A 25,658-nucleotide genomic window follows, 5' to 3' on the forward strand; every position below is an offset into this window, starting at 1 on the left:
TCAGTTAATGGATTACTACTGTCTTTGAACAATGAGAAAATGTAAAATATATATATTTATACATAATATATATCAATACATGGCATATTATATATATATGTATATATATATGGCAAATATCCACTAACAGATGTGAAATACCTTTTATCAAAGCTTTTGGAAGTCAGAATATAAAATCTTTAGAAAAGAAGCCAAAACAGAAGATAAATAATCAATTCAGATATTTTGTAAATGCCTAAAACACTGTTGCAAATGTCTAGATATTTAAGACAAAGTCACAACAAAACTATTACTACACAGTAAAATGTCTCCAACAATATTTAGCAATATTTTTCTTTTGTTTTAAAAAACATTTAACAAAAGTCAAATCAGAAGTACATTTCAATTTAAATGACACAGTTGTTACTCTGTGATACTGAGAAGATGATTACGGACAAAGATGAGTACCATAAACTGTAATTACACAGAAAAAAAAATCTATTTCCCTTGATCACACCTATTGAACAGTCTAATTGAAAACTGTGTCTCCTAAGTGAAGGCCTGGACCATCAGAATACCCTTTCCTGCTCCAGCATGGATTTCTGCCCTGAAATCCAACTCTGTATATAAAATTGCCCCCTCAATATTTATTCTTACAGATGCAAGAGAAACATGTCCATAATCTTTCCCTCCAATCTTCCCTTCCATAGCCTTCCCTGTTTCCATAAGATGCAACTATATTCTTCTATTTGCTGGAGGGACAACTCGGGAGGTGTTCCTAGCTCCACTCTCTCCCTACCAGATGGCTCTCCCCTGTGTTTTATAGCCTCCAACTTCAAAAGACATCAGCCTCTGATCATTACTACACTGCTCTAAGCTTCCAGAACCTGTCACCTCGACTTTCCCATAACCTTGTTCTCTGGTTTCTCAGCTTCTTACCTTAGCCATCATCATTCTACTCTCTCAGTGATACTGTTAAAAGTCCAGATCTTCTGGTAGCTTCCTATTTCAGCTAAAATGAAAACCAAAGCCCTCAGATTGGCCTACAGGATTTTAATTTCTTCTCACCTTTTTTCTTTCTCACACTGTTTTTCTGTGCCTCAACACTCTAGGGAAGCTCTTCTTCAAGAGTATTTTCACTTGTTCCCTGGAACATTCTTTCCCTAAATACCCACATGGCTTTCTGTTTTATTATTAGTACCTTCCCTAAGATATTTTCTTGACCAATATTTATTTCTTATTTCAACTTATTTTTTTTAAAAAAGGATGATTTATCTACGTTGAAAGTCAGAGTTACAGAAATCCTCCATCCATGGTTTACTCCCCCGACAGCTGCAACAGTCAGCTGTGCGTCAGGCCAAGCCAGAGCTTCATTCAGGTCCCCTTTGTGGGTGCTAAGGCCCACGTGGAGCAGCCTGCATATGAGCAAATGCCCATGAGATCCTGCTGACATAGGCAGCAGTGACGCCTCAAAGTGGGCCTCTGGACAACATTTCCAAAATTGCCAACCAGTTCCAACCTTTCCATTCCATTTTGTCCTAACTAGAATATAAGTTCCATAAAAGAGATTTTTATGTGTTTTATTTGCAGTTGCGTCCCAGATCCAAAGCCAGGAGTAGAGAGCTCAATTCAGTGGTCAAGATGGAGCGGAAGACATTTGATGTTTTAAATAAGCAGTTCAAAACCAGTGCTTAAGAACCTGTGGTACAGTGAGACGGGTGTTCCTTTGCATCCTAACCAAATGTTGTACTTCATGATGCTGAGTGCTACTGCAGCTAACTTTCATACGGCAAAAAACCATTTCCCATCACTTCCTGCCAATCCGCCCTGTGTGGCCGAATAGCTGTAGAGTATCTACTGGTCCCCATCACACAGTGGGCCAAGCTCTTATCACAAAGCTCACTTTAAGAACAGATTCTAACTCAAAAGAATATGATCTGGATTTATTTTTTGAGATAACAAGAACTCAATCTTCCTGCTTTTGATATACTCAAGACCAACATAACATTTCCTCTTGGTCTTCTATGGATAAATTCATGATTTGCTTAAACTTTTCCATATACAACAAGGTTTCTTGAACATACTATACCAAATATAATTTCAAAGTAAGAACTAAATTCAATCTCTTCTGGCATTACGCTGTAGATTTTAATCTTTTGTTGACTAGCAAATAAGACTTAAACAAAATAAATCAGAAGACATGAACAATTTTTGTGTTACCATGAAACTTGATTAAATCCTTGAATATGTAGTATTTACTCCATTTTGAGTATCAAAGAAGTATTTTGTACCTTATTAATACTTTGAGTATAACAGACTTTCAAAATAGTCACAGCTTTAACACAAATATGCTTTGATTAAAATCACATTTATATAATGCTAAAGCTTTCACATATTTTTATAGCTAGCATCTTTTTAGATCTAAGAAAATCAAGACTCCAAAAGGCGGTTTCTCCATTACATTTCCAAGTACAGCTTTTAAGCACATTTTCATGTGTTCTCTTTTTGACAATAGTTTAGTTATGAGTTTTATTGAGTATGAAAATAAAAGGCAAGAGTAGTTACATAATATCAATACAATTATTCAGTTATTAAGGGGGCAAAGCCCAAATTGGAACCAAGAGCTTGACCTTGTAAGTCAAATGTGCTCTTTCTCTTAGGATATTTCTGAATATAAATTTCAACACACAAAAAAAATTACTGATCTAAAAATTTCAAGTGAGAAACCATGTACTCATTTTCAAATAATATACGTAAATGAAAAAACCTTAGTCTCTCCTAAGCAAAGCAGTAATTTGCAACATCAATCCAGTCACCCAAAAGCTGGAGTCAACAGCTACTCAGAGTTCCTGCTCTTTGTTTTTATCTTTCATTTCCTCTTCAGTTTTGCAGTGGCACTCTGTTTTAATTTTCTTTTATTCAAAAGGGTGTATCATTGGTTCTCACTCAATTTAAAAATGGAGTGCAGAGTACTTTGTCAGAATAGATGGAACTGGACCAAAACAATGCTGTAGCATCGCCTTAGGAGCAACAGAAGAACAGAAAGGGACAAGTTCTCCCATGTTGCCTGTTATGCAACAGAGAAGTCTTCAGAAAATGCCCCACAGCACGGCTACAGAAATCATAGCAGTCTAATTATCCCTCAGCCACACCACTAGGTCAGTCAACTCATGCATCCTCCAACTGACTACAGAATTCCCTCTCCGCAAGTCTGACACTGAAGCAGGTAGGTGTTTAGGCAAGTGATTTGCTTGTGGTGACTCTCTCATCAGGGTGGACAACACAGGGTGGTGTACAAACACCGAGGCCCCGAGAGTGCCAGAATAAAAATGGCTTCCATATGATTAAGCTCCTCATCTACTGGTCTACCCAACCTTTTGTTATTATACATTTCTTTGCTACAGAATATTTATCTTAAAAAACAAAACAATACAGTTGTATACCTGCAGGGGTAATTCTGCATGTTGTTATTGTTAACTAATTTTCTTCACAGTACCTACTTCTCTTATGAAAAAACAAGCAAATGCTTATATTAGGACCAAATGCTGGCCCAACATTTTTTAGTTAATTAAGTCCCAATGTTTTTAAGAAACTAGCTTTATTATTATTATTTACAATTGGGATGCATCAAATAATCTACTGGTGGTTCTAATTTTCCAAAATATAATGGGTAGACCATTTGAACTTTTTGGTGGGTTTGTTTAACTTATTTGAATGGTAGAGAAAGAAAGGAGAAAATGATATTTTCTGCTGGTTTACTCACCACAGGAATTCAGATATTTTATTAAGGAAGGCATGAATTAAGCAAATACAGTACAGAAGATGATCTAAAATTTCTTTCAGGACAAAATAAAGCATAAATGCCTGTTACTATAAATCAAAATTACAGAATTTTCCAGTTTCAAGCTGGGAAATATCTTAAATAGCTTGGTATTCTGAAACTTTAAATAATGGGCCCTAATAGATAAAAAAAAAAAAAATCTTACTTGAACCACCTTCTGAAAACAAGCCTTTCATATAAAACAAACGTTTTGCAGGAAGGGTGTTTACAATGATGACAAAGCAACAACCACAGTGTGGTGGTAAAGCACGCCGTGCTTTCTCCTCACCGTGCTCCAGCAGCTCTGGGCCATCGCTGAGTGCTGTGCGTACCACGTGCATGTGCAGGCATGACAACACACCTTGTCCCCATGGCCTAGGCTTACTCACAGATGACACAGCTTTCAAAGTATTTCTACACAACCATATAAATGTCTGAGATTTATCCTCACCTCTTACTGATGGACAAATTTCTTTTTTTAAAAGGCACAGTAAAACGTAACAATTTTGAATTGTGAGAGAATACATAAGAAAAAAAATCGCCTAAAAATTAAAACAACACGGACCTATGGTGAAAGAACCTAAGAGGAAGGTGGAGGTAGAAATTATCCTGGGAGAGATAAGTTTATTCAACAAATGACTACAAAAACTCAACAAAATTTCTTTTTCGTTGTAATAGTTAATCATGTTTTAATGACAATAAAATACAACTTTGATTCACCCGACTCAGATTCTGCATGTTAGCACTGCTGACAGTGAGATGGATACATGCCTGCGATGAACATCTTAATAACCTAAAATGCCCAAGAGAGAACTCTCTCACCCATATTCCTCTATGCACTCATCAAATAACATGCCAAGCCAGAAGTGACGGAATATATTTTTTTGATGTTACTTTAATGGCTGTTATCAACTTATCTTCATTTTATGTTATCTAATTATTATTTGCAGAGTAGTTGAATACTTAATGCATAGTATTTGGTAACCATTTAATCTATGTGCAGTATCTCACGGGAAGGGATAAATCAGTTTGATATTACTATCAAGTTATAAAATTCACTATATTCAAGTTTTGGGTAACTAATCTTCCCAACAAATATTCAAAGAACCTAAGAACTAATTAAAAAAAAAACAGTAGTCTGAATTTGAGCCTACTGAAGAAAAAATACTGCATCAACTCTGCAAGGATAGTAGGAAGGAAACTTACCTACAATACTAATTAACACAGTCTTAAAGCATTGTTAAATGCCTAACCTCCAAGGCATTTTAAAAAGCAAGAGTATATGCAACAACCCAGAAATCCAAAGCTAGGAAAGAAGGAAAACTCATTATTTAATTAAAAAAAATGCACACTTAAGACAAAATGAGCACTGGATTTTTCTTAATCTTTTATCTAAAGTGAGCATCCTATCTTTTAGTTGTATTTTTAACCGCAATATTCATATATGTCTACAGTGTACACGTTAACAGTCATACCACACATCCCTTCCAGGCCAACCATCACCACTGTCCAGCTCCTGGACAGTTTTATCATGCAAAAACAAAGCCCATCCCTACAAGCACTCTGTTCCAAACGTCACTTTTCTGCAAAGACCTTGCAACCACTAATGTACTTTCTGTCCCCATGGATTTGCCTTTTCTGGATACTGCAACTAAGCAGAATTGATGTGGCTTTTTATGTCTGGGTTTTTTGACTTAGCATCACGTTTTCAAGGTTCATCCATGGTGTAGCATGTAATTGTACTTCAGTCTTATTTTTCATGATGAATAATCCTTTATGGTTTGCAGTAATTAAGCAAGGCATTTCAATACAGTATTTAGATATGTCACCTGAAACATCTTCAGCCATTCCTGGAGTCCTGTGGGTGGTTGTACAGATGTAATTCGGCGCCGTTGTTGCCCTTGGCCATTGGCTGCTCTCAGGTCCCCAAAAGTGGTTGGTGTTGCTGAACATGGTACAAGTCCAGTGGTACTACCAAAAAGAAATTAAAAAAAAAACAAAGTAGAAGCAAGATAAACATTCACTAAGTATAACAGACTCTGATTTAATAACAATCTAACAAACTTCAAACATTAATCTAATTATTGCTTTTATTTGCTTATTCCATAGAGCAGGGGATATACAAAACCTACTTTCTATTCTTAGAGTTAAGTTTCCTCCCTCCCACATAACCACCTGTTATCATCCCGGCAGTGGTAACTGCATCCAAATGACAAAATCTCCACAGTAAAACTGTAAGATCTATATAAAAATAATGTTAAAAATTTCCTTGGGCTATGCAGGCTGTGCTTCTACAGTCTGGTCTTCGGTGACATAACCAAGTACAGCTAAATTTTCTTTATAACAATGTAGAAATGCTGTTTATATTGTTGGATTTCACTAGGCACATTATTCCTCAGTTTGTTCCAGACATCTTCAACATTATTCATAACATTCATCTATTTCTCTCCAATTTTGTATTGTTACTCATAGAGCATTTCTAGATATCTGACAGGACTTAGTCCTGATCAGAAATGTTATTTATTCAAACATGGTATCTAAAACTTACTATGTACAAGTTAAATGTGTTGATCCACACATTCTCTCTACTTTGCTCCCGACTATCAGCTTCTTACTACCATGCATCCCGGGAGGCAGCAGAGTGATGGCTCCCATGGTTGAGTCCCTGCCACCCAGCTCTAGCCAAAATGCAGGCTCTTTGTGAATCGACAAACGGGAGTTCTATGTATTCCTGTTAAAGTTCTTTTCTTCCCCCCTTGAAAAAAAGGTAGGGTGTGTTTAAAGACTTAAATCTTCATATTATTAACTAATCTGTCCCAAAACATCAAATGTATACCTCAGCAACAGACAGGAACTTCAAATATACAGATACACAAATATGCTGTTTGGTCTAATTTTGCTTTAGTAAGATTGCATATTACAAGGCTAAAAATAAAGCCTATGCCTTTCAGATGTTTTTTCAATGTAAAATCTAAGCAATTAAGGACAAAATTTTATGAAAATATTTTCTATTTTAAAAACTTCGTATTCATTCATTTTAATTGTCTTATAAATAACTAAACGACATAACACTTTCACCCTGGTATTAGCCATATGAACCGATCATCAAAAGAGTAGGGCTGACTGAATCAAAACAACGTGACACTTAACTTTTTATCCAAGAAATAATTTGTCAAGGCTAGAAGGAAAAAGTAAAATGAAGAAAACAGCTTCACTCGTCTCTGTCCCTCTACACCCTCTGGTGGAAGTGCCAAATACAGTAAAATTGTCAAGACAGAGGAGGTGGGGATTGGGAGAACCAGCACACAGAAAAGCACTTTCCGGAGATAGCTTTGTGTTTGCATTTTTCATCCTTCCGTTTTTTAATCTGTATAATTATGCTAACTCCTACGTCTCAACAAGAATGCTTAAAAAATATTTTCCACAACTGAATGGAAAAAAATTTAATCCATTTCTCTGAAAAAAGATTTTTTTTCTTTTGCTTCTTTTTTTTTGGAGGAGATTTAACCTTCAACAATGCTTATAATTAAGAGAACTTATATCTAAGAAATGCAAGTTTTATTGCATCTGATTAAAACAGCTAAAAATATTTTGTGAGAAAAGAAGAAATGCTATTAGTGACCATGAAGTTCTTACAGTTTCTTTGCTATCCTTCTCACTTGAAGAAATAACAATTATGTTTTTAAGAGACCAAAGTAAGCTCTTAAGATACCTTTGTCATTTAAATTTGAAATCACTGCATTTTAAGTAACATCCAAAGCCATTTTTAATTAGCTGGGTAATAGATATTGTGCCTAAGTCAGCCTAATTAGCATGAGATTAGGAAAAGTTTTACACTGATGCAAAATCCAAAAATGATGGACTGAAGCAGAAACAAGACTACAATTGTATTAGTTGTTATGGAAACTATTCTTCTAGTATAGAAATGTTATGTGTTAAAAAAAAAAGAGAGACCTACCGGACCAATAAAAGGGAATGTCTAACACTGATTTCATGAAATTTAGTAATTGTGATATTTATTTCACTGCTAAGGAATCTATCTTCAATCTTACATATATAAATATTCACCCCAGAATAGCTGTTGCTATAGTAACAAAACATATTGGCTCATGTTCATATCTAGAGTACTTTTTAGAATTTTAAAAAAAATTGTGGTTTTCAAATTTTGCTCACTGGAGACATTCTGCGTGTCTTGCTTCCACATTTCAGTGATAAAATACAAACTGTAGTGGGTGGTCCTTTAATTTTCTTTAAAATAATGTATTCCTCAATTATGTGTAAACCAGTCAATGGTACTCGTAACATTCTATTCTATGAGAATAACCAAAAGAAATGCTTCCAGAATCAACTCCCCCAGAAGCACAAGCATCCCGACAGCATCAATCCATTCCATATTACCTTGTATATTCTGAAACTTTGCATGGTTTCTTTCCCAGTGAAAAAGAACGAACCTCAGAACCATGGTCCAACTTTCTTTTCATCTATAAGATACAGGAAAAACAAAAAAAGATACTTAAAAATATATCTACAATGGTAATTAAGCAGTTAATTAATTCATACAGAAAATGAGTGTTTCATAACTTCTATTTTTTTCACTTTGTTTTACTCTTAATAAACTGTAAGGAGTAATAGCTTTACAGAAGAACAGTATACTGTGATTAGAAAATTTGTATTCATCATATATATTCCTTGAGAGTATTATACCTATTGACTAGTCCAGTTGAAAGACGAGTATGACGAAAAATCTCGTATTAATCCATGCAGAAGAGTATGCAACATGCCTTTCACCCATCTTCCTTTTTTTTTATATTAAAGTATGTTTTAAGAAAGGTAAACAAAATTCAAAACTTTAAAATCAAACATGGGTAGAAGTAACTAACTGAATTTTAAGTCCCAGCATCACAAAAAGATAAGTAGTGCAAATAAGCTAATCTTGAACAGTGATCATAATAAGGTACAGGGTAATTAATAAGTGATACAAAAAAATAAACTCATAATGAACAGAAAAACTAGAGATGGAAAAATAAAGCTGGGGGCTTGTTCACTGATTTATATGCACACTGAACATAGTTCTACCGGACAGATACTAATTTTAGGACAAATATTATAACTTGAAAAACAGCAATACAAAAAAATTTTTGAAGAGAACAAGTCATGCCTTACAACCACACTTGCAGTTTCAGCTCTCTCATTCCGCCATGCTACAACAGAAATATATTAGAAATATGTTTTGTCAACACTGACACAGCAATACTTATTTATTTAATTTATTCCACGATCAGTTAACGGAGGCCATCCGGCTGCATGTTTACTTTGAAACTAGAAAATAAGATCTGGTAAGATGCAACTTTTTCCACTTCAACAATCCTTTTCAGATCTGCATGCACTAATTAGTTACTGTAGAATTGAGCGTTAGACTGGGGTGGGGGGGAATCTGGAATGACAGATAGGTTTTCTCATTTTTTTAATAAGCTGGGAACCTGTGCTTTGCAGCAGCCTTATTTTTCTACCTATCGGCTCACATGGGAACACTGTAACACAGCATGATACAATATAAATGCTGGAGAGAAGCAAAGGGACCCCAAGCATCTTTCTGAACAACCCTGGATAGGGACTGTCTCTACCATCAGGCATAATCCCAGATACCAGGGGCTAGAGAGGAGGGAACAAGCAGCTCATTTACAAGGTCCACCTGAGTTCCAGGAATACCTATTGGGAAGAAATGAAATTGGTCTGAATTCTTCTCTTCAGAAGTTTCTGTTCTCATATTACAGGGTTTTAAAGTGATTATTCTCAAAATCATAATTTTACTTCTCCAGACATTCTGAGTAAAAAGGAAACACGAATATAAAAGCTGTAATATGCAGCTGGCCACGTGCTTCCATGTATGTAGTTTACCTACCCCCCCCACACACAAGTGAATCCATCACGAAGGTCAGTCAGTACAGACTACCTTAAAATCAAGTTTTCTGATAACTTTCCCAGGTTATCTATTCACTCAAATTAAGTTGGTAATACTGGCTTTCAGAACTTCCCAAGATATCTTATAAATACATTGCTGTAAATGCCATCTGCCAATAACAGCAAACTTTATTTTCATCTTAGAAATCCTCCAATGACTCAAATTGCCCAACATGTATTAACAAGGAAACCACTGAAAAGGGATTTTATTTTTACAGTATTTTATGAAGCACCTTCTCTATTACTACAGAAGTCTTATAGATACTGAACTGTTCATGAAAATACTGAGTTTAGAACCAAAAAATAATTCGGCTTTTTTTTTTTTTTGCAGGCACAGAAAGTACATACAGCTTCCTCCATATAAATCCTAAATATTCAATAGATTTTATACTTTTAAGAGGCAGCTAATGAGAAAAAGGAAAAAAAAAAAACTCATACATATGGTATAGAGAAACTGAAGGCAAGAGGCTCACTAAACGGCAAGTAAGGATGGAGTATTTCCAGGTCAGCATTTAACGAAGCCACATTTCTAAAGTCAATACATTTTCAGTGAAAAATTCACATTTTAAATCCAAAGCTCTTTCCAGCTCACACTGTCTTTCAATTATTTGCTTACATTCATGATATAAAACAGAATACCAGACATCCAGCCACCCACCAAAATCAGAGGATACTGCAGCCATCTCTGACGATTCAGATTTTCCTTCTCAGGCAGGCACACACACGCACGCACACACAACCACACAGCATAGGAAGAAAACAGCTTACTTACTTTGTAAAAAATCATTTTTAATGTGCCGTAGAAACCCATATTTTCTGTATTTTTCCCCTTCAGTGGGTCCGTGCCCCCGTGCGTCCGGCTGCTTGGCACTCTCTGACAGTATAAACCTTTTTCAGGTAGGTATGTCACAGATTCTAATGTGGACATGCTCAGGCACGTCAGAAAAGGAAGATTAGGGAGCAGAACCGGCAGCAAAACTCCACAGTAAAGGCAAAGGCAGCTCAGCAGCAAACCGCTCCTCGGGACACACATACATGCATGCAGCTTGACTGAGGAGAACTCGAGGGAATAATGAGAGAGAACGGAGAAGATTATTGGAGGAGACTGTGCCCTGTCAAAGCCTTGACTGAACAGATTCCTCCCTCAGCAGCAGAGGGATCAGATTACATCTTCCCTTGAACACAGAATGGTGCAGTCCAGGATTCAGCAATGCAGACTGCACATCAATTATATGGTGATCCGCTCCAGGGAACCCGTAAGCACACAACGCACTCAACACAGGCAGGATGTGGGCAGCAAATCAGACTGCCCCCGCACCGGCAGCCCCCACTCCCCCTGCAAACTTTCAGGAAATTATTTTTGCATTTTGTAAAATGTGTTTTTTTTTTGAAGAGTTTTAAATAGCAAGCAACAGTACCACAAATAAGTCCTTTCAGAAGCATTTTGAAAATGCAATATATTATTTAACGTACAGTCCCCTCCAACCCAAACACAGCAAGCTATCTGCACGAACTGTCCCCCTACTGTAGTTCTGGTGCAGGCTGCTCAGCTTTGGCAAGTAGCTTGTGTAGTACAAAACGGGCATTCCCCAAAGGGGAAATTGAATATTCTTTGGGGGAACTGACAGGGAAGCCAGACTGGACCATACAGTAATTATAAAAATTATGTAATATATAACATTGCAACCTGCACATTTCTTGCAGTATCATCTGATGGAAATACTGCCCATGCTTTTCTGTTTTACTCTTTTAAAACGCAGCTTTCAAGAAAACCACCACATACTTCCCCAGTCCACAGTAATGATGAGACCTTTTGAAGGTAAAAAAAAAAAAAAACCCAAAACCAAAAACAAACAAACAAACAAAAACAACCAAAAAAACCTAGCAATACCTAAATGTATGGAGCCCTTGTTTGCTCATTTAATCATGAGTAAGGAGGAGATACTGGTCTTCTTCCTCCAAAATTATCTCGATAACATATTATTTATCATTAGAGGCACTTAACAGAATAGGAAAGGTACCAAAGTTTGCCTGAAGGCAACATTTTTCCGAGAATGACTACCACACAAATCTTGATATTTCATCTTGCAACTTGCCACATAACTGGCTTTGGGGGCAATTATAAGATTCCTTGGGCTGAAAAGACTCATTTATTAAGGGTCTAGTTAATTAACTCCTACCCTTCCCATTATAGTTACTACAAATAAACAGAGTGCCTACAGTTATTTAAAGCACTTACGAACTTTCATCAGAAAAAAAAAAATTATTTGAACTTACTACATTTTAATACTCTGTGCCATGGTGGTAAATGCCTTTGTTCAGTAAAATGATTCCAAATACTGCATGAAACAGTATCATGATGATTAAAAAAAAGGTGTGCCTTTATAACTAAGATGTTAAGTAAATGCAATGTGTTTTCATATAAAATAAATGTAAACAAAAATAAGACAATGTGAAATTCCTGAGTCTCCAGCATGTTGTGTTCTACTGTCTATTCTCTTTTAAATCACCAACTACCTCTCTTAAATTAATCCTTTCTCTCAAAAACAGTACCTACAGATTTCTTTTTTCTTTAGCTCACTTCAAAAGGAAGTTCTTTTTCAACTGAAATCTCTTACTCAACTCAAAAAAGCTGATGCTCTGGAATGGACTCATATATTTTTTTTTTTAATTTGAGGCTTCAGAACACTCATGGTTTAGCAAAGAAAAAAAGAAATTTATCCTTCCCGCTCTGAGCTATTTGAAGAGTAGTAAAGCAAACACCTGAAACTTCCCCCTGAGTTTGTCAGTAATAACTAGCTTGTCACAGGACAAGTCAAATGCTAGTGACGTAGAATATATTTTGACTTCAACTAAAATCATGCCTTATACTTCTAGCCAGTCTAACCTTTGCAAATTAGGCTACTCAAGCTCGCTTCAGCAGCACACACACAAAAACTGGAATGATACAGAGATTAGCATGGCCCCTGTGCAAGGATGACACACAAGTAAGGCCATGCAGGTAAGACCCAAAAACAAGTTCAATAAGGTAGAAGCTACTGTCTCAAACCCTAACATAGAAGATGAAGACCTCTCTTGATTATGTGGCTACAGTGAATGGCTACAAAACTACAAGGAAATCTGTTCTCCATAAGTGTTGCCTTATGTAGTTATTCCCAATCATGCTTTCTTTTTGAACAGGTGACATATCTACATGGTTGAAAAGTCAAAGCCGTGCACAAGAAATCTTCACACTACCATGGCTCCCACTTTGATGGGTTTTATTAATTTGTCTATCCATTTAGTTAGAAGAACATAGTGTATGTTTGTAAGTACTAATAATGACTTCATGACTCGTTCTCTCCAATATCTTGTTTAAGATGTCATTCTGAACTGTGGAGAATTTGCCAAAGAACACCAGTCAAGGAAGTCTGTAGTCAGATTTCAAATTATAAAATAAAAAAAAAATTTTCGTGTTTTCAACATTCTCTGAAGAATTGTTGATGAAAATTATGATTATATTATGGTCAACATAATCTCTGAGAATTTTCTCATTTTCCTATTTTCTGGAAGTCTTGGCTAAAACACAATGTTTAAACTACTCAGCTTTGATATTTTAGTAAATATGATTTTGTGAATATCTATCTACTTTACTCTTGTAATAGAAACGCTGTAAGCCTTAGAACAGTCTACAATCTATATTAAATCAACTTATCTAAAAAAGGAAGTATTATTGCATTTTATGCTACAAAAACAGTAGTTCAATGAAAAGGTCAATGAGTCAACCATATCAGCTAAGAATTATATCATTCACCCAAATTTTTAAAAATTGTCATTATAATACACTAGACTTCCATATAATTTTAGATAGGTAATAATTCTTTTTGTTCTATTAAAAATATTTTGTTGACTCACAACTTATAAACATTACTGAAAATCTATTAAGCCAAGAGAAGTAACCATCAAAAAGACCCTGGAACACAACCCCACCCCTAACTCCACACAATGTACATCTCATCGCAGTTCCATGAGAGCTAGATGGGTAAGAAAGGAGAAGAGCAGGAAAAACGCACCAAGATAGGATGGCATCTGTCCCAGAGTGCAAGCCTCTGGGGAGCAACGGCAGCAAGATGAGTAACCTGTGAGTTACCAGCAGAGGAGAGACTCTGGGGAACAAGCGGTTGGGATGATTAACCTTGTTATTTGGGCAAGTTCAAGTTAAGATAATCTACATATAGGGAGTGAGAAAAATGCATAGTCTTCAAGAAAATCATGTATCCTTAAAGAAGCATGTATCTTCATATACAGTGCTAACAGGGAAGTACCAGAGTGCTTTTCCTTATGTACCTATTTCCATTGTAATAGAAATATTACATATACATATGTACAATTGCACTTATCATAGTTCACTGCAATTATTCTTGTCTTTCCCTACTATTTACTCTTTGAAAGTCCACATTCTAATCAGCTTTAGCAACAGCATTCAGAAAACACTGCTAACAAATAATTAGTATTTTCAAACAACTGGTCATACAAGTCAACAGCAGCAACAACGGCATTGTTTTACGAGGTATAAAAATATCTTTAGTAGTAGACAACTTACCTGTTTCTGTTATAATTGGCTGATGACACTATGAATACCACTGGTTTATAACTTTTCTAATATTTAACACTAAATTTGCATTCTATAATAGAAGGAGCATGTTCATCTTCCTACCAGGGTTCAGGCCTTGGGGTTAGGGGTGGCTTGCAGCTCCCTGCAGTGTGGCGGCTGTGGAGGGTGCCCCTGCCGGGCCAGACCCAAAACTGGGGACTCAGACCAAATGAGTCCTTGGCTTTCTCCAGTCCCAAGAGAGATTTTCCCTCAGGGTGAGTACACCATGAGGGAAACTTGGGAACTGGATTAAAGTCCTAGCTCTGCCCTGCCACTAACACCTTGCAGCAGCATGAGTTAAAAAACAAACAAAAAAAGGAATCTACCTACCAAGTCAGCTGTCTTCCCTAGAGCAGAGAATCCAGATTAGGAGTGAATTCAAAATTTCAACATCAAACACGTTCATGCTGAAACTTCACAAACTCACTGCCATTAAGTTTTTGGAATACAAGTTCTTATTAAAAGGTTTTAGTTAAAACTGGCAAGTTAATAAACTCTTTCTGTTATAGGTATTATCAATTAAAATTATATGTCTGCCCAGCATCTATTTTTCACTAATATAAGTAGATAGCAATTTTGACCATGAAGCTGTAGCCTAAATTTACTCACTCTTAAACATTTGTTTAGCACTCACTGGGTATCAGATACAGGGTTGTATACAATTAAGGTGGGTTTTGTTTTGTTTACATCTTTCACCGAATTTTAGTGACTCACTGTACAGAACAAGGTGACATACTCTGAGAAGCCACTCTGAGATCAAGTCTAAAAATTCTTGGGAATGTGCAAAGTGAAACAGAGCAAGGCAGACACAGTTTGAAAACACAACCCAAGAAAACAAATAATTACAATACTAACGGCTTGAAAAATATTCTTAATCGGGGGAATGTTGATTATAATATGCAAAATTCCACCCCCCAGTAAATTAACTTCAAATCAAAATATTAAAGATTGCTTATCAAAATTTTAAATTAAACATACTTGTAGAGGCAGTACCTTCATATTTTTCCAATTTTGAAGATTAAGCTACGTAAAACTCTCCTAACAAAGAGTATTCCCTTGTGATTTGGGATATATTGATTACAATGTTCTTTTTACTCTTTTGGATTGGGCCAAAGTGATGCTCTCACAAAATGCATGCATGTATGCACCTGCAATTATAAAAAATGCACATAAAGAATGCACATACAACAGCACCAGCTTTAACTGTGATGTCAGAGAATAAAATAGTTGAGAGTTCATATATTCTTGAAAAATCTACATGCTTATCGTAGAGCTGTCAGAGACTTAGTATTGAGTCAACATTCTCTGCAATACTTCCCTTTCATTTATGAGAGACAAGAAGGAGACAGAGATTTCCTCTGCTGTTTCACTGCTTGCATCCCTACAATGGCTGGGGCTAGAAGCAGGAGCTGGGAATGCAAGCCAGCTGGGCCACAAGGCTACCTGTGCCATTGATACAGCGTGTAAGTCTCTGCATTTGGCAGGGAGCTAGAGACCACAGCCAGAGCCAGGTAGCATACAAGCACTCCAGTGTGAGACACAGCCACCCTAATCACTATGCTAAACATCCACTCCCGAACATCAACACAATACTCTGACAGCAAAGTTAGAAAGTTTACCCTTGATTTATTTGATTTCATCTTGATTTATCAGCAAAGAGTGTATTCTTCACATCTCATGCTTCAATTTCAAAATAAAGTACAAGTATCCGGAATTCACAGCCAGTTTTTTTCCCCTCAAAATGTTATCATAAATTTCATATGCCAATATCATAAATAAAGCAAGGAAAACTAGATAGAAGTTGACATCAAGAAAAGGGAAACATGGCCCAGTGCCATAGCCTAGCAGCTGGGGCCCTTGCCTCAAACACCTCGACCGATCCCATATGGGGCCGGTTCTGGTCCAGCACCCTGTTTCTGGCCTGGGAAGGCAGTCCAAAACAGCCCAAGGCTTTGGGACTGTGTACCTGTACAGGGGGCCCGCGGAGGAGGCTCTGGGCTCCTGGCTTTGAATTGGCTCAGCTCCAGCCATTATGGTCATTTGGGGTGTGAGTTAGCAGATGGAAGATCTTCCTCTTTGTCTCTCCTCCTTTCTGTATATCTGACTGTACAATGAAAATAAATCTTAAAAAGAAAAAAAAAAGAAGAAGAAAAAAGGAAAGGAAACAACAATATGACCCAGGAAAAACTTTCCACAGGGAAATAAGTGACCCCAATTATTTCCTATCAATAAGACCTAGAACCCTATTTGCTCTTCTACTTTTCGATCCAATTCCATATTCACTGCTGCTACTCAAGATGCCCAATTATATTTCCCTGACTTTAAAAAACTGTTTCACAGGTATGGCATATCAATGTTGCCTCATTTCAAGGATTTTTTAAAATTAGGGGCTTAGTTTCCTAAATTAGCTGTAAGTCATGACAAAAAAAAAAGCTTCTGAGAAAAGATCTAACACCCCTTAAGAACTAGAGTTAAGAAGTAACAAAAGTGGTATCCACTGAATCAACAAAAAAACATTAATAACAGAAAACCACAGAGACATTTTGGAACTCATCCTAGCTATAATTCTCCTGCTATTTCCTAGTATGTGTAACGTGATACTAAGGACAAAGAAAAACAATACAATAACCTTCTTCCCCCAAAGACAATTAAAAACCCAGCTGGTAAGACAAGAAACTATTAGCTAGAAAGATTACGTTATCTATCAAGGGCAAAGTTTGGAGGGAGGAAATAAGAAAAGGGAGCGTTGATTTTAATTGTTTGAGGAGATCTAACACAAGAAATGGTTCTGTTAAGGAAGTAGGAAGTTACCATCCGTGGATTCGGAGGTGCTCATTTGTGGGAATTATCATCCTTACAGTGCAGCTATTTCTGAACTCAAAAGACTCCTGGTGGTTAGGAAGAGGTCTTACAAGGTTCATTACAGATAACCTGTTTGGTGCTTTATCTCTTTAAAACATTTAATGCTAGAGTTAAAAATGTTCTTTAGCTGATTAGTAATGGTTTCTTCCCAAGTACTTCCTGTCATGACTCACCCTTCTGTTTTAGGACTATATGTGTCTTGCTAAGTTAGAACTTTACTGTGTGGGTGTGAAAACTGTTGACTTCATTTTAGTTATAAACACTGACTAATAAGGAGTCTTTTTGTTTCAACAGGTACTCTGACCAGAAAATGGTCAGAATGGTGCTGAAAGATCTCTTAAATAGTCACTAAAATCTTATATGCTCCCAGAAAAACTTGATAAAAAGACAGTAAAAAATATAGCTCAGGGCAGCAGGTGCACACATTCAAAAATGTAGCGTTTGCTTAGAAAGTTTTCACCTTGTTCTTCCCCAGTTTGCTCTCTTTACATCTCCACTCTATAGCCCCTATAATGAAAGCCTCTTTGTAAGTTATTGGCTTCATTACAGAGCATTTATAAAGCACAGAAATTGTTCAGCCAGTACAGAACAAGGGGAAGGGTTACTAGAAACTAGAAGACCCATGAGATTCAGTGGCACGATTAAAGTGCAGTCCTTCTGAACACACACATGCTGTATATATTAATGCATAGTTTTTTTTAAAAAGCCTACATATATAAAATGCTAACAGTGATCATTTGAGTGGCGAAAAGGAAGATTTTCTGCTTTTCTCTTACCTGTCAAAACAAGTATTACACGCTTCTCTTTTGACCATCTATTGGTCTTCAATGACACAAATATCAAATAAATAGACAAAAGTTCTACACAATTCTGTGTCTTAGGAGAAAAATCAAACTAAACGGAATGACACAGATGGGCAGTTCGGGTAGTAGAGAATGCAGTAATTTTGAAAGGCATTGCCAAGGAGATAACTTGCAAGAACAAATGATAGGATACTATATGAAGGCAGTAAGAATAAGGCCGGACTGGCCGGGATGAAGCAACTGATAAGGATTAGGTTAGAGAAAAAACATGCATGACAGATTGTGCAAGGTCTTTCAGACAATGGTCAAGAATTTACAATGTAAAGTTATAACAGGATTTTTTAGAATACAATTGAGCACATCTCCGTATACTCTTTGCTCTTTTTCTCTTACTTGCTGAAGTCAGAGATAGAGGGAAAGGTAATACATGCAAGTACTGAAACCCTTTTAATTCTTTACAGCAACTGCTCTTCCTTTTCTCTTACCACCTGTACCTCAAGACTATTCTCAAACTTAGCACTTCTCTCCACAAGAGTCCTAAACTTGGAAGAACTGGAACACAGCTTAATTAATGTGTTCCATGTTCTTTGTTTCTATCTCAAGTCTCTGAGAATTCATATCCTATTTGTCTTCTTGCTCTTTTATTTTCTATGTTCTCATCTCATTTTCCCAAAGAGAGAGAGAGAGAAAGAGAGAGACAGAGAGAGAGAGAGAGAGAGCGCGCTCAGATCTCTATAAACTGCCAATGTTTCTGCCAATCTGATTTTAGTAAATGCATACTGAGGTGAAAGATGTGATTACTTAGTTTGTGGACATGAAATACTACTTTACAAACTGCTTGTCTGTGAACATAAAAATAAATTAGAATATAATCACAGCACCTCAAAGTTGAAGAAAGTTTCTAGGCCAAGTTTTCTCCTACTTTTACACAGCAACCTCACCAATGTGGTGTTATCCAGGATCAGCTGACTCTAAAATACATCTGTCAACCTCAAATGTGTAATCTTCTATTAGTTGGCTTGCTGACACAAAGTCTGGATTCAAACTTACTAACATTTTAAAAAACGCAGGCCATCTCTTCTCAGCCCAAGCTACTACTATCATTTCAACAGTGCTAATTTTCCAGAAGAATTCTAAATGACAATAGACTAATGCTTTAAAACCTAGTTACCAACAGAAATGTGGGTTTAAAACTCATTACACTTAAAAATATTTTTGAGGACCTAATCTGACAAAAATAACATAAGATTCTTGGCTCTTGAAAGAGCATATCACAGTGATCTTTAATCAGTTCTTTACTTATTTTAGTACCGCTTACTCGTTCTTTAAACACTCGAATGTTTGATGTAGCTGTCAAGTGGGCGGGGAAGAACCTAGTAATCATGCCCCCACTATATTTAAAAGAGAGGAGTCTAAATATTCATTTTAGAAACATCAATTTACATTTTAAAGCAATGACTGTATATATAATTGAACAAAATTGCATTCTTTGAATTGAAAAAAAAAAATCAAGAATTTTATGACTAACACACTGCTTACATGATTCCCTGTCTTGTCCTAAGGTTCCAAGACTAAAGATCCAGGAAAAAAAAATCTGGGTACAAAGAAATGGAAACAAATGGATCATAAAAACAGTATGGCATAATTTTGTTATGGAAACATTTTCAAAATAATTACTAATTTGAGGAGGTATCTACAGTCTTTTATTTGAAGGGGACTGTAAGACTGATGGTTAGGAGTACACTGATTCGCAAAATTAGTGTTACTTCCGCTCAGCCTAACAAATATAATGGAAATGCTTTACAAACTCATTTAAATTATGATGTCTTCTCATATTTCTTTCATAATTCCAAAAAGGCTTCCTAATGCTTTAAAGTTAACTTAGAGTTATATTTTTCATTCTATGACTCTAAAAGGCTCTTCACATGGGTTCAGAACCCTGGGTTTCCTACCAACTACATAAGGTACAGTATGTAACCTTGGAATGCGAACTACTAACACATGTGCATAACAACTTAATTAAGAACTGCTGTGCACACGAACAAGTGCACAGAGCTCGCCTTTGCCTTCCGCTTCAGAGTTCTTTGAGAACAATTTCGAAAACTAATTGTTTAAAATGTTAGATTTAAGTGTGTGAGTCAACGTATGTTCAAAATTGTACAGCAAGAAAATTCACTCTGGTGGTGGGGGGAACTAAAGAACACCAACTCAAAGGATGTAGAACGAAGCGGCACTTAGTGTCATCTGACAATTTAACATTTTGTTAGCTCACGAGATAGACACACACAAGCATAAAAGTCATTTTATCAAGATGTAATACATTTCAAGAGATGGTAAAGTCATGTTTACCATGACTGTGACATAAACATCAAGGATTAAACATTAAAAAGTACATAATACTTTCTATGATATTATCACTCCTCTGACTTTTATGATACAATTGTGAAAAACAGCTTTTGCTATACCAAGATGTAATTTACTTTCTACCAATCCATTTAAAGACTCTAACTTTGAGAAGTTCATTATATTTGTTTTTATGTAGGTAATACAGGAAAAGGTAATTAGTGTAAGAACAATCCTATGGTGATCAAGTAACTCCAAATTCCATTCCACTATTATCATTGCCATCCAGATGAACCCTCTGAGTCTTATACTGGATCTCTAGTTCTAAACAGTGACACAAGAAGCAGGGAAAACTAAGCATTTGAGATTTCAGGTTGGGGTTACTGAAGTCAGGCCCTCCAGGCAGGAAGGATGCACAAATGAGCAATATGTACTCTGTATTCTGGAAGAACTCCCAAGTCAGGGGGAAGGCCTGACAGGTTAATAAAAATTGACAAATCAATGTCACTGACAAATGAAATGGCTCAATTTACATGACAACACATGCTAGAAAGAGAGTGGAATTACTGTCTGAAAATAATAGATAACAAAATGAATAAAGAGTTAAAATTTTTATCCCTAAGTGTCCACTATCAAGGATTTTGTAAAAAATAAAACAAAAGGGGCCTCGCAGCGTGACCTAGCAACTAAAGTCCTCGCTTTGAATGTGCCAGGATCCCATATGGGTGCTGCTTCTAATCCCGGCAGGTCCACTTCCCATCCAGCTCTCTGCTTGTGGCCTGGGAAAGCAGTCAAAAGTGGCCCAAAGCCTTGGGACGCTGCACCCGTGTAGGAGACCTGGATCAGCTTCGGATCGGCGCAGCACCAGCTGTTGCAGTCACTTGGGGAGTGAATCATCAGACGGAAGATCTTCCTCTCTGTCTCTCCTCTCTGTATGTCTGACTTTGTAATAAAAATAAATAAGTCTTTTTTAAAAAACCACAAAACTTGACTCATGCTTGAATAAAGCTTTTTTTCAAAAGTTTAGTTATTTTCATAGATATGAAATGTAGAATGAAAAGGGGTGGGGTGGAGTGGAGGGCAAGCCATTCTCTATCTACTGGCTCCCTCTCAGATGCCCACAGCAGCTGAGAAAGGACCAGTTCCAGGGCCAGTAACTGTGTCCAGGCCTCCAATGCAGGTGCAGAGGCCAAGGGTCTGACCCACCATGTGCTTTCTCCCAGGGTGCTCACAAACAGGGAGCTGGGAGGAAGCAGAGGTGGGACTCCGTCCCAGGGATCCTGATAAGAGATGCAGGCACATCACGCAGCAGCTTCACTTGCTGAGTGACATCCGCCCCAGCAACTCTCTTTAAAAAGAGACTCTTTTAGGACCAAGATTCCACTGAAATATCTTTTCTCCAAAAATTCATTAGTAGTTATTTTGACTTTGCTTTAGTCAGTTGGGTTCTCTGAATATGAAAAATATCCAAAGAATACTTTTAATGTTAGATACATTTCTAGGTATACTATTCACTCAATCTTCAACACAGTCAACATTATTTATAGATTTCCAAATCTTTGGAATCTTCCAATAAATATTCTAATATTACACACTAAAACTGAGCAATGTTATTAGTACATTTTCCTGAAGTATTTACGCTCTTGTATATAGACACAGTCTGGGAGTTTTAAGTAAACAAACTGATGACAGATACTAAGTAACCGTATTAATTCTTTTGGAGTGGTATCGAGGTCTACAAAATGTAATGAAGCAAAAACCAAAACCAAAAATTTTTGAAGGAGGGGGTGGCTTGTCATTTATTACCTTTTTTTTTGCATTAGACTTAATTAATATTCTAAAAAGGTCTACAAAAAGCTGAACAACCTCTCAAGCTCTGAATACATGGCATTGACCTTAGAGTTTCTCAGAATGATTTAAATGTACTCTGTTATTAGTAAAACCTGTTCAAACACATGCCCCATCTGCCAGCACCCCATCTGCAAGAGAGCTTCTTATTATTGCAGACAGTCCAACTTGTGCCTGCTCCCTTCGCCTCTCTGCGGACCAGCTGTATGGTAATGAGCATTAGCAGCTGAAACATACTGCACGATAGCACAGATAATATGAAATCGGCACGCCAACAGCCAGAACGAGGCTGATAAACTATTACATGGAGGTACACGGTGGCGGAATTTAATCGTGAGGATGCTTCTGTGTGGGGCAGCACATACGTAGTTGTGTGAAATGTGGAGTTTACCATATAACTGAAGAAACAGAAACTAAAGGCAGCACAGGATACCAAGAAAGGCCTAAACTCCAGGCACTGCTGTTAACATCTGTGACCTTAAATCTCAAGTTGTATATAGTATTGATATACCACTACTATTCTGATTTTGATATGACACTGTCCATGTTGTAACTGGAGGCTTCATGAAAGGAAACGGTGCCAGAAGTTAATGGAAGCTATTAGACATTAAGGCAGCTAAAATAATATGTGAGTCAATAAATCATGCTCTTCATTCTTACGTAAGCACTATTCAAGATTCAAATGTAAAGACATTTTCAAACAAAATGAAGAGGCCACATACAGTTCTTCATTTAGGAAAACTGAATTAATTTTAAACACATGATACTCACACTGAATCAATTTTCATACTGTAAGTAGCACTACACCACATTCCATTTATGCGCAATACCTTTTCAGCTACAAACTGAAAAGTTATTCAGGAAATTGTTTAAGAAATTTCACTATTGAAAAGTGGTGTTATATACTTTCAGAATTTGAAGACACTGAAACAATACTCAAAACACTAACCCTGAGTGAAAGTAGCCAAATACTATTATGTATCAGAAGAACTAATTGTAATTTTGGGGAACCAGTGCTGTGGTTATCAGGTTAAGCTGCACCTGCAGTGACAGCATCCCACATGGGCACCAGTTCAAGTCCTGGCTGCTCCACTCCTCAAATCAGCTCCCTGTTAATGTGCTTCAGAAGCAAGGGAGAATAACCCAAGACCTAGGGCCCTTGCCCCCATGTGGGAGACAAAAATAAAACTCCTGGTTCCTAGCTTTGGCCTGGCCTAGCTAGCCGTCCCTGGCTCATACAAAGTGTTTAATAGAATGAATGAACAGATGAAAACGGTAACTGCTCAAATGCATCAAGTGTAGTCAGGGGAAAAAAAATAATAAAACTACTGACCTGAATTGTAAAAAAGCTTATATTAACCTTTCTAACCTTAATCATGTTGATACCAAAGACAATTTATCAATTAAAGACTCTTAAGACTATTTAGTAATCTAAGTTTTACTCGTCATGTTGAAAAATTAAGACTTAATTTAAAAACAGCTTCTCATAATTAAGCATTCATCTTTGAAGGGCTGGTACAGAATTAATAAAAGCAAAATTGCACTGATGTTGGAATTTTGCATATTTTCATGAATCAATTTATTCAAATTTTTATTGTCTCACTATAAAAGTATCTTTTTAATTAACATGTTATTTGACTTCAAATATAAATCAAGGCAATACGTATTCATAAGACTTTTTATACTGCATTAGGGTATTTCAAAAAGTTTGCAGAAAAATAGAATGAAAAAGATGTGTTTTCCATAAACCTTCCGAAGTACCCTTATACATATATATATAAGGAAGTGAATTAACAGTTCCAACTTAATGAAGCATTATCAACCACCTTTTAAAAGAAAACATGTGCAAGTTGCTTTTTCTCAGAAGTGCAAATTTCAAATAGTAACAGATTTAATACTCAGACAAAATTCACAAAAACAGTACCATACTGCCCCTACATGTTCATCTGAGTAGTAACAATGACATTTTAAAATCTAAAATGATAATGTAGAGATTTCTGTGGCTTACCAAAAAGCTGTTTAAGCTTAAATTGTTCCCCAGTGAACTATATAAAATCACTCACACATAAAAATGTAATTAAATATAAGAATAACTCACAAGTTTCAATTTCATGTTAAAGACTATTCTTAGAATAAAAATCTTAGAAGAGAATTTCATTCAACCTTATCTCCTCTTTTGCTCAAAACAAATTTCTCCACCATTATATGAGATCATAAAACAACAAGCCATGTCCTATTGTGATAAAATAATACAACTTCTTAGTATTTGGTGGGTTTATGCCTACATTTATTTAAGAAAATTCAACCTGTTGTAAATTTTAAAGAATGTAAACATGGGAATGGAATTCCACCACAAAATTTTATCAAGCTATTTACATAAACATTAGAGCACTACTACAAAATGGCTACCTTAAATTATTCTACTCCTCAAAAAAAAAAAAAAGAAAGTAAAGAACTCTAATGTAACAGGATATATGCTTAAGAAATGATAGTTCCCTTTGTGAGAAAAGCCTGTTAACTTGGTATTTCGTTAGCTGTGAAAAACACTATAAAGGAAAACAGAATTCCAAATGCAGTGCTCATGTATGTGAATAAAATTTAGCTACTCATCTGTGGAACATATATTTGAAAGCATTTAAATTTGGCTGTATTTGAGACTTAAGACAAAGCTTAAGGGCTGGGGTTGTGGCACAATCAGTTAAGCTGCCACCTGCAACACCAGATGCATACGGGTACCGGTTCAAGTCCCAGCTGCTCCATTTCCAATTCTGCTCTTTGCTAATGTGCCTGGGAAAACATTGACTGGGTCCCTGCACCCACATGGGAGTCACAAATGCAGCCCCTGGTTCCTGGCTGCACCCTGGCCATGGTGGTTATTTGGAGAGTGAACCAGCAGATGGAAGGGTTTTCTAGGTCTCTCTTCATGCTCCCTCCCTTTCTTTTCCTTTTTCCCTGTAATTCTACCTTTCATATAAATACATCTTTTATTAAAAGTTTAAAAAAATGTCTTAAAGATAATTCTTAGACTACTGCGACATTTCAATGTATATTCTATTTTTGTATGTGGGCGAAAATTGTAAACATCAAAGTTCCACATTTTAGGAAACAACTCTTTCTAAATTCATAATTATTTTGCATTTTAGAATATAACACAGTTTACATAATGTAAAGGACACTTACAGTACATTATGTAATAATATCCCCGCAGCAAAATATATGAATATCTAGATAATTAATAAAAGCAGAATAATCATATACTAGTTTGGATTCGATTTTGCTATCTTTATTATAAAATGCTTAACTTTTGGAATTTGTTGTACTTCTGGTCTGCAGACAAGGAACTATGGATTTATTTTGTAGCTGTTTACCTTGGCAGGAGCTTAGTTCAAGTTTATTTTTAGCATATTTT

The 25,658-nt window shown here is 36.3% G+C and overlaps 1 protein-coding gene and 1 pseudogene across 7 annotated transcripts in view; one reads left to right on the forward strand and one right to left on the reverse strand.

The window, feature by feature from the left end:
* Positions 1–25,658, reverse strand: part of FBXW7 (F-box and WD repeat domain containing 7) — a 197,550-nt gene that overhangs the window by 17,660 nt on the left and 154,232 nt on the right. For 6 of the 7 annotated variants that reach the window (XM_040966610.1, XM_040966611.1, XM_040966607.1 and 3 more), the window contains 2 exons: positions 8,198–8,280; positions 5,629–5,770 (listed from right to left, as the gene is read on the reverse strand). In XM_040966610.1, coding sequence (XP_040822544.1) covers positions 5,629–5,770; positions 8,198–8,280 — 225 coding nt within the window. Of the gene's footprint in view, positions 1–5,628; positions 5,771–8,197; positions 8,281–10,532; positions 11,548–25,658 lie in introns of those variants that run through there. The other variant, XM_040966612.1, reaches the window with a different exon arrangement.
* Positions 12,672–12,767, forward strand: LOC121147625 (annotated as a pseudogene).

This window comes from Ochotona curzoniae, unplaced genomic scaffold (assembly GCF_017591425.1).
Source record: "Ochotona curzoniae isolate NIBS_2020 unplaced genomic scaffold, NIBS_Ocur_1.0 scaffold_4506, whole genome shotgun sequence".
Lineage (NCBI taxonomy): Eukaryota > Metazoa > Chordata > Mammalia > Lagomorpha > Ochotonidae > Ochotona > Ochotona curzoniae.